The sequence below is a fragment of the Zalophus californianus genome, chromosome 11 (assembly GCF_009762305.2).
Source record: "Zalophus californianus isolate mZalCal1 chromosome 11, mZalCal1.pri.v2, whole genome shotgun sequence".
Classification (NCBI taxonomy): domain Eukaryota; kingdom Metazoa; phylum Chordata; class Mammalia; order Carnivora; family Otariidae; genus Zalophus; species Zalophus californianus.
Genome location: NC_045605.1, coordinates 104296414 through 104312758, shown reverse-complemented (window position 1 = coordinate 104312758; position 16345 = coordinate 104296414). Strand labels below are relative to the sequence as shown.

Sequence of the window (16345 nt, the reverse complement as noted above, 5' to 3'; positions counted from 1 at the left end):
AGGAGGCCTGAAGTCCTCCCGGAACAGCCCCCTCCCCCCCACCAGCCCTGATTTTGACAGAGGCATCTGAAACCTTCAAAAAGAGAAAGGTTTTCTTTGCAAAGTTGAGACGGTGGTGGGGGAAATCCTTATAATTAAAAAAAAAATAGTGTGTGTATCCACGAGTGTATGTTGGGGGAGTGAGGTATCAGTGTAAAGGATCTGGCAGAAAAGATAATGTCCCACTTTCAATGCATAGGACCTGCAAGGAGCTCAGAATACATTTCCTTCAGGACGGAGCACTGTGAGGGCAGGGATTCCATCCTGTCAGGTTTTTTTTTTTTTTTTAAAGATTTATTTATTTGACAGAGAGAGAGAGGGAACACAAACAGGGGGAGAAGCAGGCTCCCCGCTGAGCGGGGAGCCCCATGTGGGACTTGAGGCGGGACTCAATCCCAGGACCCTGGGATCAGGACCTGAGCCGAAGGCAGCCGCTTAACCGACTGAGCCACCCAGGCCCCCATCCTGTCAGGTTCTTTATCCCCTGCACCACCAGCGCCAGCAGCAGAGGCCCCCGGCCTAGTGCTGCACACAGGATAAATGTTTGTGCAGAGGCATGAGAGGCCGGTAAGTGGGGAAATTGCTCCCTGGAGGCTGAGAGTAAAAGGAAGTGTGGGGTTCAGGATGCTGTTGTGAAAAAGACATGGACTTTGGGGCCAGTTATCCCTGTAGTTCGTTCATTCATTCATTCATTCATTCATTCATTCCACAAACTTCTTCAGCGATTGCCATATGCCTGCCACTACTCTAGGCACAGGGCAGACAACAAAGAACAAGAAAATCCCCACTCTCATGGAGCCTAGATGCCAGGGGGAGTTTTGACTCCTGCTTCTGAGGGCTGTATGCCTTTAGGTGAATCACTAACCCTTTCTGAGACCATTTCTTCCCAGAGCATGTGAGGATTAAATGATCTAACACATGATAGTACCTGCAGTGGCCTGAGACACAATCACCATTACAGCTTCTGGGGGTGAGGGGTGAGGGGTGGGGGGGCTACAGCAGTGGGCAGGAGAAGGGTTGGCAGACATTTCCAAAAGGGTGTGTGTCTCCACTTACACCATTGAAAATTGCGGAATCGGGGCGCCTGCGTGGCTCGGTCGTTAAGCGTCTGCCTTCGGCTCAGGTCATGATCCCAGGGTCCTGGGATCGAGCCCCGCATCGGGCTCCCTGCTCAGCGGGGAGCCTGCTTCTCCCTCTCCTTCCACCTGCTTGTGTTCCCTCTCTCGCTGTGTCTCTCTCTGTCAAATAAATAAATAAAATCTTAAAAAAAAAAAAGAAAATTGCTGAATATATTCCCTTCCCCTGGGCCGAGGAGGCTGACCTAGGAAAGCCCAGCTCCCCATTCCAGTGGGTACGGATTGTGGGGTATGTGTGTGTGTGTGTGTGTGTGTGTGTGTGTGTGTGTGTGTGTGTTTTACAGGCCAAGGGTCTAGGTTACTCCTCCTCTCCTCTCCTAGCTCGCAATGGGGCAGGAGCCAGTCCCCATGACCACCCACCACCAGGTATGACACTCCTACCCCTGAATGAAGGACCTGGACAGTAATCCCTACTCCATAGCTGCTCCCCAAACCAGACTCTCCTGCCTTCTTTTCTGTTGACCAAGAGGGTGGCCAGAACAAACAGTGGAGCAGATAAGTTGGCCTTGAGCCCAGGACACTAGCCTCTGCTCTTTCACTCGCGGGGGGTGGGGGGTGCTGACAGAGCCCATGCTGCGGGCAGGGTACAACATCCACACCCTCCCCCACTGGTCCTTTCCCGCTGCTCCAGCCCCTCCCTCCAAACTCCCATCAACCTTCTGCAGCTCCCCTGTGTCTCTGTGGTGCATCATCGATGTTTCCGAAAACCTAGGTGTAAATCCACTCCCCTTTTAAATATGTCCCGGGAAAACGTGCACTTTAAGGAACCAGGTGATTCATAAAGTTAAAAATCCTTCGGTCAACTGTTAACAGTGGTTACTTTTGGGGAGAGGGACTGGGTAGGGGAGGAGGGAGACATTTACTTTTTATCGTTCTACCTTTCTGTATTGTTTACATTCTTCAGCAGGTGGAGGCATTGATTCTATTTAAAAAATGTCAACAGGGATTATCTGACTCGCAGCATGACGGGCCCCTTTAGTTTCTCTGTATTCTTGCTGCATTTGTTAAAAGCTGAATAAATGTCATTGAAAATGAAATTAAGAATTAAAAAGCCATCAGTAAAGGGAATAATGAGCTCTCGGTATTTGTTTTTAAAAGCATCCCAAAGTTGAACAGTTTAGATGTTTTCTTTTTAAACATTTTATTTATTTATTTGAGGGAGAGAGAGCATGAGCAGGGGGGAGGGGCAGAGGGAGAAGCCGACTCCCCGCTGAGCAGGGAGCCCGATGCCGATGCCGGGACTCAATCCCAGGACCCTGGAATCACGACCTGAGCCCAAGGCAGATGCTTAACCCACTGAGCCACCCGGTGCCCTAGATGTTTTCTTTAATAAGGTTCTAGAAAAGGGGTACAGAACAAAATAGAGGAGGTGGTTCTTTCCAAAGCCTGGGTTTGTGATGTGTGTGCCTGCCATTGCCTCTGCCGTGGGTTTGAGTCCCTATCTGGGTGCCTCCGTGTGTGTGTGTGTGTGTGTGTGTGTGTGTGTGTGTATGTGAGAGAGAGAGAGAGAGAGAGAGAGGTGGGGGGTGCGGGGGGGGGGGGGAGAGAAAACGCACTTGCGCACCAGAGCAAGTGAGAGACAGAGACAGAGTGAGAGAGAGAGACAGAGAGAGAATGCTGGTGCCCAAGTCTCTGCTTTGTCTGTCTTTGCATGTCTATGCCTGTCTGAATGTCTACACATGTGTCTCCACCTTTCTGCGTCCATTGTGTGAGTCTCTGCACAGCTATGGCTCCTTCGCCGTGTCTTCCCTCCCCCATGGCCTGTGCTGGTAACTGGACCTGGGACACAGCCCCCAGGGCTGGCAGCAGAGTTGACTGCTGGGTATTTTTAGCCTGTAAACATGTTTGCCATTTCAGAGGACAGGGCCGCAGGTCTCAGCCCCAGCCCACTCATGATCTTGCCGTGAGGAGGGTGCTCCCGCCTGGGGCCAGGTCGTCTCGGGGCCCCAGCCTGGGGGTCTTCCTTCCTCAGCATTTGGGAAGGAAGGAAAACCACCTTGATGTGGGTAGTGGGTGGCCACCTAGGAGGGAGGATAAGAGGATTCGTGGGGGAGAAGAGAATGGGAGTATGGAAGGGGGGCTGGGTAGTCAGAAGGCCCCCCCCCGCACCCCATCATTAAACGGTTAATAAAATCTCATGGAGTTAGAAGTAGCTGTGGGAAATGGCAGTAAATTTGGAAATAGCGTCCTTGCAAGTGGGTAGGTGCGGGAGGGGCTCGGATAAGAAGTGGGTAAGTGGAGGCAAGGCTGGAGCTCACGCTTCCCTCCGGAGTCCGCAGAGGAAGGTGGGCCTCCGGCTCTACTCCGCCAAGGGCTGCCGGCCTGACTCCCGTGTCGCTGCAGCGGCGGGAGCTGCACCGTGGTGCGTGGGGCACTGGGGACTCCACATGGGCACCCTAACTCCAGGGGTGGGGCCAGCGTCCACAGACCGGTTTTGAGGGGGGAGGGATTGGGGGGGCCCTCCGAAAGTGGGGAGGCGAGAAATGGGCGCGGCTGCATGAAGCTTGGGAACCAAGTGAAGAGCCTGGGGCCTGGGATTTGAAGTGTAGATGCCTGGGTTGAGAGAAAACTCAAAGGTCCGCGTCAGGCAGGAGGTCGCGGCCCAAGCACCCAAGCCCCCCAGCCGCTTTCTGAACTTCTTGGCCCTTCTTGCAAAATGAGCTGATTCGCAGTTCCAGCTGGGAAGATGAGCCTCAGGGAGCTTCGGGGAGTTTCTTGTCGGGGAGACCACACACTGAAAACGTTGGGGGGTAGATCCAGGCGCGGGCCAGGGCAGGGGGCACTGGAGGGGGGCGGGGGAAGGCAGCCCCTCGGACGTGCGGCGCCCCCTCGTCCCCGCGACCCCCAGTGCCCGCCCCCCCCCAGCAGCCCGCTCCCGGGTCCGTGCCGAGTCGGCCCGCTCGCCCGTCCCAGCCCCGCTCCGGCCCCGCCCGGCCCCGCCCTCTCCCCACTGCTCCGGGCAGACCCGCCCGCCGGAGCCGGAGTTACAAGAGCCGCCTCCGCGCGCGGGGGCCCGGCCACTCGGAGCAGCTCCGCCGCGGGGACTGCACCGCCCGCCCTGCCGGACCCGCCCCGACCGGGGCTCGCCGCCTGCAGCAGCCGCAGCACCGCGACCTGGGGCCCCGCGCGGGCTATGGCTGTGCCCGGGGGCTGAGCGCGCAGGTAGGGGCACCGGGCGCGCCGCGGCGCCGCGTGAGCCGGACTCCGAGAACCGGTGAGGGGAGGGGGGCTGCAGGGGCTTGGACCAGGCGCTTGGGCCGGGCGCACTGCGAGGATTCAAACAGTGTGGAGCAAGCTGGGCAGCCCGGGGCCGCGCGGGGAGGCGACGCGTCGCGCCCTGGGAGCCAAACTGTGCCTTCGGAGTTGGGGCGCAAGTTGGGCAAAGTTGGAAAATCGCTCCGAAGCGTGTTTTGCTCCAGTCCTTATTTCTCTCGAGGGCTGGCCCCGTTCCTGGCCTGGGGGCCCCTGTGGGTCCCCGTCCCATCCCCTCCTTCTCCTTGGGGCGGTGGCTCAAGCGCTCTGCTCCCGCTCCTATTCCGTGTTTACTGGAGAAGTTTCCGAGGTCGCCGCCGCGGCCCCCTCGGCCCCTCCCGGAGCCCCCGCACCCCGCGCCCCCTCCGCTGTCCCTCCCCGCTCCCCACACCTCCGCCTCTAACTGTGCGTCCGGAGTCTTCCCGGCCCCACCCAGTTCTGTACCACCAGCCTCTCCCTTTCTCAGCCCCTCTCCAGCTGCCCCGCCCTAGTCTGGCCCCGCCGCGTTCCCCGCTCCAGAAGTCTCCCTTCTTCCTCCAAGGCCGTGCTGCCTGAAGTTTGCAGCGCGCCTCGGGGCGGGACGGGTGGGAGTGGGGGTGGGGGGCGTAATTAGGGAGATTCCAGCGCGGGGGGGGATGGGCGGGGAGGGGGGGGTACTGTGCGGCGGCCCGGCCCTCGGCACCGCCCCTTCCCTTTCGGGGGCGGTGCGCTCTCCCCCACCCCACTCCCAAACCCGTCAGGGCGGGATGGCCCCCGCCCCAGCGCCTGGCACGGCGCCAGCGGCCTGAGGAATGTGGTGGTTGGAGCCGCTGACTAATTCAAACCAGAACTCGGGGAGGAGTGGTGAGGGGCAAAGGGGAGGGGGAGGAAGGGGCTGTGTGTGGGACGTGGGGGCGGGAGCCGGCTCCGCGTAGGAGGAGGGCTTAGCTGTCGTCTCGGGAACCCTCCGCTCCAGCCGCGCGCTCCAGGAGACAGGGTTGGGGGAACGAGGTCCTGCCATGGAGTTGGAAAGGCAGAGTGCTTAGGGTGTGTTCGGAGCGCAGTGTTATGTAAGGCTTTCCCATGCGGGGAGAGGGAGTGCAGCGTGGGAGGGCCTGGCCCTCCCCTGGCTGGCCTGGGCGCCCCCTGCAGTGCCAGGGCCCGGGGTGTGGGGGGCGCAGCCCGTGGGCGTCGCTGGCCGCGAGGGACACGTGGGGTCTGAGCAGGCCTGGCTGTGCCCCTTGCGTGGGAGGGGAGCCGAGCGGGCAGACGGGGCAACTCACAGCTCTAGCTGGGCGCTCGCACCAGGTGGGGGACGGCCCTGGCGCCTTTGCACAACGTGGCCACAGAGAATTGTGTGCGTGGTGTGTGCTCTCGCCTTTCACTGGGTGTGGCTGCAGAGAGGTGGTGGCGAGTGCCCCCAGGGAGCCCGCGGGGTGCTGCTGACAGCGCTGCTCCGTGCAGTGGGTTTATGGAACGGCAGAGTGGGACCATCCCCTGTAGTGGGGTTCTTAGAGAATGACTTGGAGTTTGGGAGAAAAAAGGACTCGGGTATTTACCTCTGTGTCCCCAGCACAGCGCTGGGCTCCCAATAATTGCTTTTGAAATAGTTTCCTCTGTTAGAATCCAGCCTCCCGGAGGCAGGGATCACCTGCTCCTCCTTGCACAGTCCAGCGTTGGTGGGGACTGGGTTGGTGTTATGGGACCTAGTGACAGGGGCTGTAGGGATAGGTGGAGGCGGGGGGGGGGGTGGGGAAGAGGAAGAGATTGAAGGTGCTTTGGAAGGCATTTTCAGGCCCTGCACCTATGCTGCGTCTAAAGTAGGGGGGCAGATTCTGCTTTCTTTTCCGTCTCTTCCTTTGCCCTGCCATGAGGGAAATCCCTGCGGCAGGGTGTGGCACTCACTTCCTTTCCCAAGCGTAATGGGGAGATTTCCTTCTCCTGACCCAAAGGGATAATGGGTTGGGCCAGCACAAGGTAGGCAGAGTGTGCAGAGTGGGGAGTCGAAGGGCGCCCCAGGCTTAGGGGGTACTTCCTTGCTCTGAGCTGTGAGCTGGGGTGTGAAGGAGGTGGGGTGGGGCAGGGAGGGAGAGGACCTGGGACGATGAGAGTTGGGCTAGCATAGGACACAGGGTCTGCCAGCTTCAAAATGGGGCTTGGAGGGTGTCTAAGCCCCGCTCTAAAGCCTTTTCCTTAAGAGATGACAGGCAGGAACATTGGTCATCGAACAAGGACACATAGGGCGCCACGTAAGTCAGGCGGGGCTTCGTGCTGGTGACAGGGAGGCCCTTAAGCAGTGATTCAGGGGTCCTGGTTTGGGCAGCCCCTTGAAGAGCTAACCCCACAGAGCTGGGGACTTGGACCAGCCAGACTTGGTTCAGGGTGGTGAGGCTACAGTCCAGGGCCCAGGGTGCATCTGAGAGAGTAAACCATGGAAGACTGGTGGAGGGAGAAGGCTAGCAGCGGACAAGGGCAGGGAATGGGCTGGGGGTCTCCGGGGTCACCTGAGTCCCAGGGAGGCCCTGGGTGGAGCTGCCCAGGCATTGCCAGACTAGATTCTTTGGCTTAACTTGGAATTAGCTGGCTGGTGCTGGTGGAGCACACTGCCCAGAGCCTGAGGAGCTGGTTTGAGAGGTTGGGGCAAAGCTGTGGGGGTGGAGGGGTGTGTGGGGCTCTGGGGTGTGGCCACCACCTTCCTCAGAACTTGGGAACCGCCTGGGGACAGACAGAGGCATACCAGGAGAGCTAATCCTGCTCTTGATGGGAACTCTCCCACTGCTGGCTCTTCCCCACCCCCCCACCACTCCCCAACGCCCCCAAGTTTCTCTCCCTGGAGCTGGGCTGACCCTCTGCCGGTGCCTGAGGACAGGAAGGGAGGTGGCTGCTGGAGAAGGTCTAGAATGTGCTGGTTTCAGTCAAGTGGTGGCGGCGGCCGATGTCTAGGGCCTTCTGCTTTCTCTTCGGCCCCCACAGGCTTCATCCAGGCTAGCCGGGAGCTGGCATAGCCCTGGTCCCGGACCATCCCGCTGGGCTCCCAGGCCTTCTCGGGCCAGCTCAGTTTCCTCTGTGCGTGGTGGCCGGGGCCAGGGGTGGGGGCCTGCGTGGGTGGGCCACAGTGGGGCTCAGCAGGAATGTGTATGTGCGCAGGAGTTCTGACAGAGCCCCTCTTCCTCACCCCTGGCCTCAGTTTCCCCCAGGAGGAGGCCTGGGCTGTTGTAGTTGTGGGTCTTGCCTGCGTCCAGGCGGCGCCGTTTCACGGTGGCCTTGCGTCCCTGTGACCGCTGGTGTCATAGCTGTGAGGTGTGTGTTATTCCCTGTGGGAGGATGTTCTTCTGGCTGAGCATGGTGGTCCTGGATGTGTCACTCTGCTTGCATCTGGGGCTTACAGGGCAGGGGACAGAAGTGGGACTCTGTCCTGGTGGTGGAGATTTCATAGGGGCTGCAGGTAAGGACTAGAGTCAGTTTCTGCATCCTGGACAGCTTCCGGGCCCTGGAGTTCATATCCAGAGGCCCTCGGGAGGGTGAGGATAAGCTCTGGGAATGAAGCCCCGGCTGAGTGATGCCGAGCGAGGCGCTGCACACGGCTGGTCAGGGAGGGGCATCCTGCCCTGTCCCTGGGGGCCAGAGCGGAGGTTCTAGGGGAAGGGGAAGTGCCTGGAGCTGATCCCGGCTTCGTGTCCCGGCTGGGTTGGGGGGCGGCTCTTTGGCGGCTGAGCCTGGGGGCCTGGCCCTGTGCCCCTGCACTAGCGGGGCCTGACCGCTGGGCGGAGAGCTCGCCTGTTGCGTGGGGAGTTTCTGCACCCCCTGGCAGCTCCCGGGCTGTCACCTTCCCCCGGGGTGAGATGGAGCGTTCCTCTTCACCGCCCCTGCCCCATGGAGGGTGCCACCCTCAGAGCTGGTGTCTTAGTCCCCGTGGTCCTGGGTAAAGGCTCTCTCTTCCCGGGCTGTGCGGCCAGAGGCGGGGACTTGGGGCTAGATAATGGGCTGCTGCCCCCATCCCCTGTGGCAAGGAGGAGGGGAGTCCCTCTCGGTCATGGGAGGAAGAGGGAATCTCCCTCCCTGCTGGAAGTGAGAACTTGGAGCTCGCTGGGGGGTGGGAGGAAGCTGTGCGCAGAGGGCCAGGGGAGAGAGGTGGAGAAAGGTATAAGGGAGGGACCCAGCAGGCCCGTGGGGTAGGAGCGAGCGGGACTCCCCTGGACGTTGAGGTGGGGGGCCCCTGCTGGGGCTGACCAGGAGGAGAGGGCTGGAGTGACCCAGCTGGAGGAACTTCCTGCTGGTGGGAGCTGTGCGCTGGGCCAGTGGCCCAGGTAGCCAGGGAACAAGGAGATAGGGGCGCACGGGTAGAGGGAGACACTGACTCCGGGCACCGGGTTGGCAGGTATAGGCGCCTTCCATAATGGGCAGGGCCTGGGGCTGCCCGGACAGGTGTCTGTTGGGAGCTGGGGAAGGCGGGGCTGTGGGCCCTCTCAGGGCTGGGAAGAGTGGGGAACGGGGCTGATGAGCGTGTCTGTGTGCACGCGGAGGGTGCCCGTCCTTGTGTGTCCTTCTGGGAATGTCTCTCCAGTGCCCAGATCGCCTGTGTCTTGCAGCATGTTAGTGGTATTCTCCCTGATAATCCCCCCCTCCCCCCAACACACAACAGGCCCCCTTGGGCTGCACCCCCTCAGGATGAGCGGAGTGTAAACGTTCTCGATGCCGGCTTAGACTCTTGAGATTACCGTGCTCTTCTCCCCCAGTTAGAATATGGCAGAGCTCTGGCAGCCGCCTCCATGGAGGTCCATTTGGAGGCTTGGGCCCCAGAAGCCATGCCTGCCCCGTGTGGGATGAGCATCAGCCCTGTTGTGGTTGTTCCCATTTCCCAGTGAGCAGAAGTAGCTGCCTTGCCCTACTGGTGCTTTTCTCTGGAGTGGGTCTCGTGTCCCCCAAGCCCCAGAGGGGACCCTTTACCTGCTGGGGTCCCAGAGAACGTACAGGTGAGCTGGGGGTCTGTATGGTTCAGGATATCTGACTCCTGGGGACATGGCCTCAACGAGCCCCTCAGATCCTGGCTCCCAGGATTCCTGGGACTCTGCTCATCCAGGTCTGCTGTCCCCAAGCTTTTGGCCGGGAAGTGGCTGGTGTGTGGGCACGGGAGGCGTGGGCGCCGGCCCTCCCTCCTGCTGCTTGTGGCACTTGAAAGGGGTCAGGTTCTCTGGGCGGGTCTCCTGCGCTCCCTGGGTCTTTGGGTCCCCTAGGGGCATCTCAGCCCCTCTCGCTGAGGCCTCCCCCCGCACCATGTCTCCCTCTAGGTGAGCATGGAGGCCCCTTCATCTTCCCGTGGGTGTCTCTCTGGCCCTCCTCCAGTGTAGGTCTCTCTTCTGTGTATCTCCCTTGTGCATCTTTCTCTGTGGTTTCTCATCCTGTGTGTATTTATTTGCGCTTTCATTCCTCCACCGAGGTAAAGGCTGTTTGCTTTGGAGCCACAGAGTCCTAGAAGCCCGGGCTTACATCTCAAACCCTAGCTCATACTTGGGCAAGTCATCTTTTCTCTGGAGGCCTGCTGCTGCATCTCTAAAATAAGGACATTAATTATTAATCACGGAGGGTTGTCTGGGATCGAATGAGCCCCCAGGCCTGGAACTACAGCACGCCACAGGAGCTCGGCAGAATTCTCCTTTTCTCAGTCTGTTGGGGGTTTTCTCTCAACGCAGCACTTTCCCTTCCTCTTTGCTGTCTGGTGCTTATGAGAGCGGATTGCCCCTCTGGGTGTGTCTTCCTTTTCTTTCAATATCCTACCCGCTCGTCCTTTTATAAGGGGACTTTCCCTCTGGTGGAGGTCTCTACCTGGGGTGTGAGTCATTTCATTCTTCCTGGGCTCGGGAGGTGCTTCTCCCTGGCTTGTGTATATGGTGGGTCTGATCCGTCCCGTACCTGCCATTGCGCTGGGTACAAGTCCCAGTGCTGTTGGTGTTGTCTCCTCAGTGGGTGGGAGCGCCTCTCTCTCCCTTGGAGCCTCACCTCCCGTGTCCATCCTGTGCTGGGCATGTGCTCACACTTGTGCCCCTCTGGTATGTAGCTTCAGGTTTGGCGCACAGAAGGCATACAGGCCCACGGCCATGTCTCTCGGGCAGTGGGCCTCTGTCAGTTCCTGTCATCTTGACCCTGACACTGGCTGCGAGGCTGTTTTTGGCTGCAGCGGCGGTTAGGCTGGGCCCCCCCTCCCTGGCTGACTTCATACTCGCTCTTGGGGGACGAAGGGGCTCTGTTCCCTAAGGGCAGGGTGGGAAAGATGCTCCTCTGGACGCCACCCCTGGCAGAGACCCTTTGCCCTGGGCAAGGAGTCTGCCTCCCGGATCTGCCCGCATGTCAACCCCCGCCCCCTCCGGTCTGCACATTCCTCTTTGAAGGCTTTTTAAAAAATTTTATTTATTGGGCGCCTGGGTGGCTCATTTGGTTAAGTGACTGCCTTCGGCTCAGGTCATGATCCTGGAGTCCCAGGATCGAGTGCCGCATCGGACTCCCTGCTCAGCGGGGAGTGTGCTTCTCCCTCTGACCCTCCCTCCTCTCATGTGCACTCTCTCTCTCAAATAAATAAATACATAAATTTATTTGAGAGAGAGAGTGTGTGCAGGAGCAGGGGGCGGGGCAGAGGGAGAGGGAGAAGCAGACTTCCCGCTGAGCAAGATGCCCAGCGGGGGTGGGGGCGGGGGCGGGCTGGGGCTGAATCCCAGGACCCTGGGATCATGACCTGAGCCGAAGGCAGATACTTAACCGACTGAGCCACCCAGGCGCCCGCTCTTCGCAGTGTTGAATTGTTGGCACAGCCCTGTTCTTCTCTCGCTGCTTCTAGCCCGAGTTACGGTGTCTCTGCAGTCTCAGCCTCACGGGTGGAGTGGACGTCCCATCTCGCTCTTTCTCGGCCCTCTAAGCAGCCTTCTGCCTAGAGGGTCCCCACTCCAGTCCCTCCCATCATAAAGGACACTGTGAGCCAGGGTCAGGTGGACCTCGGGGTGGGGAGCTGGCAGACCAGGGTTCTGGGACCCCGCCACTCTCCTGTCCTCACCTCTCTGGACCTTGCCTTCCCCATCTGTAAATACTGGACAGTGCAGTCCCGCAGGGCTTTCTGCAGTGGTGGAAATGTTCTGCATCTGCCCTAATATGGTAGCCCTTATGTGGTTGTTGAGCTCTTGAAATGCGGCTACTGCAAGTAATAAACTAACAATTCAATTTAACTTAATTTAAATTAATATACATTTAAATAGCCACATATAGCTACCATGTTGACAGCATGGCTATAAGGTGTCTTCTAGCTCCAAAGACTTATGACACTTGGGCCGAATGTGCAGAATTCCCTGGAGTTCCAAAGACCCTCCTTTGGGTAGCCACAGGGCAGGACCCTCAGGCCCCAGGGAAGCCTGGCATCACCTGACTTATGTAGGGGAAGAAGGGCCCATATGGGCTTGGTACAGGCTCCAAAGATGTGGGAGAGACTGAGCGCTGGGACTCAGATGCAGTAAACAGACCCTTCCCACCGTGGTCTCGAATCCCCCAGTAGCAGCCCCATGTGCAGCCACCTCAATGGCCCAGAGCAGAGGAGAGGGGAGGGGAGTTGCTCCTGGCTGCGCTAGAAGGAGAGCCCTAGGCCGGGGCAGGCAGGGTGGTTGGCAGCCCCTCCCAGCCAGGAATCCAGGGGGTGCCCTGCTGGGGCCAACCTGCAGCCCCCGGTCCCACGGCTCCTGTTCTCACGGGCTGTGGACCCTTCACCACTCATGATGGCTTTCTCCCCTCCTTCTGAGCTGCTTGGCTTGAGGTGCATAGCAAGTCCCTCCTGAGCCTCCGAGCTGTGCTTTTGGGGACTCCTGGCCTGGGGCTCCATCCTGAGGGAAGCTGACTGCCCGTCTGCGCCGGAGCCCCAGCCCCTCTGGCACCGGGGCTCTGGCCAACGAAGCACTTCGTCGATGGGTTTTTAGGCGTGACCCTTTGCATGTCTGGAGCTGTTGCAGCCTCAGTGACTCATTGGGGAAGGAGGGAGGGTGGGGCCGAGCTGTGGGCGAGGGTGAGCTGGCTCTCCGTCTCCACCCCTCGCTGCCTGCTGGCTCTGCTGGGCAGAGAAAAGGGGGGGCCTGCTCAAGGAGGAAGAGTGGGGTGCTAGGCTGGTTGGTGGCTTCAGAGAGCTGAGAAGCCCTCAGGCTGGAAGCCTTTTCCTCCCCTGCCCTGCCTGGCTCCCTGTCTGCAGGGCTGGCTTCTTGGTGCTGGACGCTGGGGGAAGGCGCCTTAAAGTCGCAGCTGTGCTGTTCGCTGGGGTCAGTGTGACTTCCCATAGGGGCTGCTTGTTGGGAGGGGAAGAGGCGATTCCCTAGCTCACACCTGTGCTGATAAGCTGCTTACCGTCAGTGGCTCTGCTCGCCTCCTAGGCAGCACCCATGTCCTAAATACTGCATGCGTGAGTTCAGTGTGTGGAGGACTGGGTATCTAGGCGCTGTCTTTCGCCAGAGCTGCTAAGCGCCCGTGAATTTCCGAGGGACACGATCCTGTGCTCAGAGGCAAAGTCTAACGCCTTCAAGAGAACTGGCAAATAATAGGTTCTCTTTGCCCCATTCTCTCCTTCTACATTTCATTCCCCCCCCCCAGGAGGCTCCCCAACCTTCTAGAACATTCTGAGGCTAAGTGAGTCACACCCCGAGCACCTTGCTCATAATTTATATCCGGGACAGGAACTTAAGTCTTTAAAATCTCCCCATCTGGTGCATGGAGCGCATTTAGTAAATGCTGGGAGGACACGTAAGTGAAGTTCAGTGACAATCTAAAGCTGCGAGTGGGCGCAGGGCTGGGCTGGGCTGTGTCTGTCCCTTGCTGGTTTTCTTTGCTGTGTCTGCAACAGTGTTGGACATGCAGGAGGCCATCAGTATGCACGTATTTATTGATCGGTTGACTAATTTCTGAATGTAAACAGCTTTAGGGTGGGGCTTTGGGTGAGGCTCTGCCTGATTTTTAGCATCCCCCACACGGTTTCACAGACCTGCTTCTGGATGACTCTGCCCCTGCCATTCTGCGTGGGTGGCTGTAGGCCAGGGCTGTATTCAGAGTCCTGCCTCGTGTCTTCCCAGGGCACCTCTGCAGCTGACAGCTCATCCTGTGGCCAGAGGGCATCTTTGCTCCCAAGTGCCGGCTCCTCAGGGGGCCTGGCCCAGCGCCCTGCGTGGGCAGCCAGATGGGCCCTGGCTCCCCGTGTCCCTGAGGCAGCTCAGCTGCATTCAAGCATCTGGGGCGTGGACTGGCCCCGGAGGGGCTCGGGGCTTCTTTGGTTCAGCCTGCTGCATCTGGAGCTCCCAGCTGCTGAGAGTCCCCCTGGTCCTAAAGACCGGGTTGGATCAGGTGACTCAGAGTCACTGTTTGTCAGCAGGGGAGGGAGGGCACCACCATTCCTGCTTTCAGGTCTGCTAGGCAGTCGCCTTCAGTGCTGGAGACACAGAGAAGTGGAGTCTCACGCCGGTTAAAGCTGCAGACCTGAGGTGCTGTAGGGGAGAGAGTTGCAGACTCAGAGCCCAAGGGTAGTGGCACGCTCATGGTGGACCTCAGCTCTCAGTTTCTCCATCTGTAAAATGGGGACAGCAACGTCTCCTTCCTGGAGCTGTTATAAAGAGCCTAAAGAGAATGGGTGTTTTGTGAGACTCGTGTGCGCCTGAGCTTTTCCACACACGCTCGCGCGCGCTCTCCTTCCGTCTTCAGGGAGATCCTGTATCAGCTCCGTTTTCACAGAGGAGGAGATGGATGTTCAGAGAAGTTGAGTGACTTGGCCAGGGACATGCACACAGCTGGGAGGACGCAGAGCTAGGGTTTATTTCTTTTTATTTTTTAAAGATTTTATTTACGTATTTGAGAGAGAGAGAGAGAGAGAGTGAGAGAGAGCTCGCGAGCAGAGGCAGAGGGAGAAGCAGGCTCCCCGCTGAGCTGGGAGCCCGATGCGGCACTCGATCCTGGGACTCCGGGATCATGACCCGAGCTGAAGGCAGCCGCTTAACCGAGTGAGCCACTCGGGCCCCAGAGCCAGGGTTGATACCAGGGTTTATATCTGGGTCTGGCCTCCCCTAAGCCCCCTTTCTGCGATCCCAGCTTGGACAGTCATGTATGTATGGAGCTGAAGTAGGGGGGGGGGGCTAGGGTTTCGGTGTGGCCCCGAGAACGGAACAGGAGCAAGCCAGCCATCTTTTGCAGTCGGGGTTTTGAGCGAGCTGCCTGTTGAGCGTGAGCATCTTTGTCCACTTTTCCCTAGGCTGTGTGACCGAGATTCCTGACGAGAGAGACTGAGAAGAGAGGCAGGAGGGGCGGGCTCCTGGCAAGGCATCCGCTCCTGAACTGAGTCCTGCAAAAGGTCCGTGGGAGGGAGGGTGTGACGGAGGTGAGGGGCGGGGGGGGGGGGGGGGGACCCAGGGTGGGTGGCATCGGGAGGCAGGGCCCCGGGGGTAAGGAATGAGCCAGTGTCCACTTTCCACGGGGACCATTTCCACAGCAGAAATGGGCACCTGGGACACGCTGCACTCCCTGCAAGTTCACAGCACCAGAGATCCTTGGCTTTCTTATCTCCTCATGCCCTCGAGCCCCCACTGTCCTGAGCCCACGTTTCCTTACCTCACCCCAGATGGAGAAGGAAGAAGACACGACCCGGGAGCTGCTGCTGCCCAACTGGCAGGGCAGCGGCTCCCATGGGCTGACCATCGCCCAGAGGGACGACGGCGTCTTTGTGCAGGAGGTGATGCAGAACTCCCCTGCGGCCCGCACTGGGGTGGTCAAGGAGGGTGAGTCACCTCAGGGTGCGGGCTGGGTGCTGGGCTGGGCTGGCTGAGGGCGGCGGAGGGAAGGCCACAGGGGCCGTGGAGGGGCCAGTGCCAGCGACATCAGGACAGTCGGTGCCCAAGTCCTGCCCTCCCCTGCCCTGCCCACTCTGTGTCCCTCGATCCAGAGTCCTCGGGGGGAGTGGTTATGTAGGGGGGTGGAGACGTCGTCCTTAGTGCCCACTTCACTACCCACAAGATCTGCCACTTCGGGCGAATCGGTGGGCCTCCCTAAGCCTTCCTTTCCTCATCTGCGGAACGGGTATTACCGCACCTGCCCTGTAGGGTGGTCATGACACACATTGAATGCAAGTCAGTTCGAGGGCCCAGCATGTGTGCTGTTTTCCCAAGACCCCGTGGGTCTCACCTGCTTCTTGCTCCGTCCTGCTCAGGGGACCAGATTGTGGGTGCCACCATCTACTTTGACAACCTGCAGTCAGGCGAGGTGACCCAGCTGCTGAACACCATGGGGCACCACACTGTGGGCCTGAAGCTGCATCGCAAGGGGGACCGCTCCCCTGAGCCTGGCCAGACCTGGGCCCACGAAGTCTTCAGCTCCCGAAGCTCTGAGGTGGTTCTGGTGAGTGCCCGACTGGCCCATCTGCGCCCTGAGCCCCCTGTAGCCACACTGACCTGCTGGCCACTTCCTGAGCCTTGTATCTGCCTCCTGGGCCTCTCTTGTGGCTCCTTCTCCTGCTTTCTCCCCTCTGCACTCTCTGTTAAGTCAGACGGCGTGTTCCTCCTATTTGTGTGTGGCGTGTGGCTGATGTTGCCCTTGAAAGTCTTCCGTCAGTCTCTCCAGAGTGCCGCAGCATAGGGACCCACTCACGCTGTCTGGCCCTAGATGCCAGGAGGAAGCTCAGCTGCTTGGCAAGGAATCCTCAGACTAGTCTCACAGGTGCCCTGCTCTGCCTCCCAGACACCGTTTTTATCCTTCCAGAGGCCTGGACTCATCTGTGAGTCAGAGGCTGGGCAGCAAAGTGCCTGGGGGACGTTTCTTTGCTCCTTCTGATGGCTTGTTTATTTAACAAATAATGGGTCCTCAAAGTGAAAGTGTTAACCCAAGCACAGCAGAGTCTCAACAAAAGCTTTCTGACGGGTCCCCATTAAACAAGCCAGTGAGTCGAG

General features: G+C 59.4%; 1 protein-coding gene across 1 annotated transcript in view; it reads left to right on the top strand.

Moving 5' to 3' along the window:
- The first annotated feature begins 4179 nt into the window (after window positions 1-4179).
- AHNAK (AHNAK nucleoprotein) overlaps window positions 4180-16345 on the top strand; it is a 31067-nt gene continuing 18901 nt past the window's right edge. Inside the window, exons 1-4 of the mRNA XM_035722789.1 lie at window positions 4180-4337; window positions 14659-14757; window positions 15025-15181; window positions 15610-15797. Coding sequence (XP_035578682.1) covers window positions 15025-15181; window positions 15610-15797 — 345 coding nt within the window. The 5' untranslated portion in view covers window positions 4180-4337; window positions 14659-14757. The remainder of the gene's footprint in view (window positions 4338-14658; window positions 14758-15024; window positions 15182-15609; window positions 15798-16345) is intronic.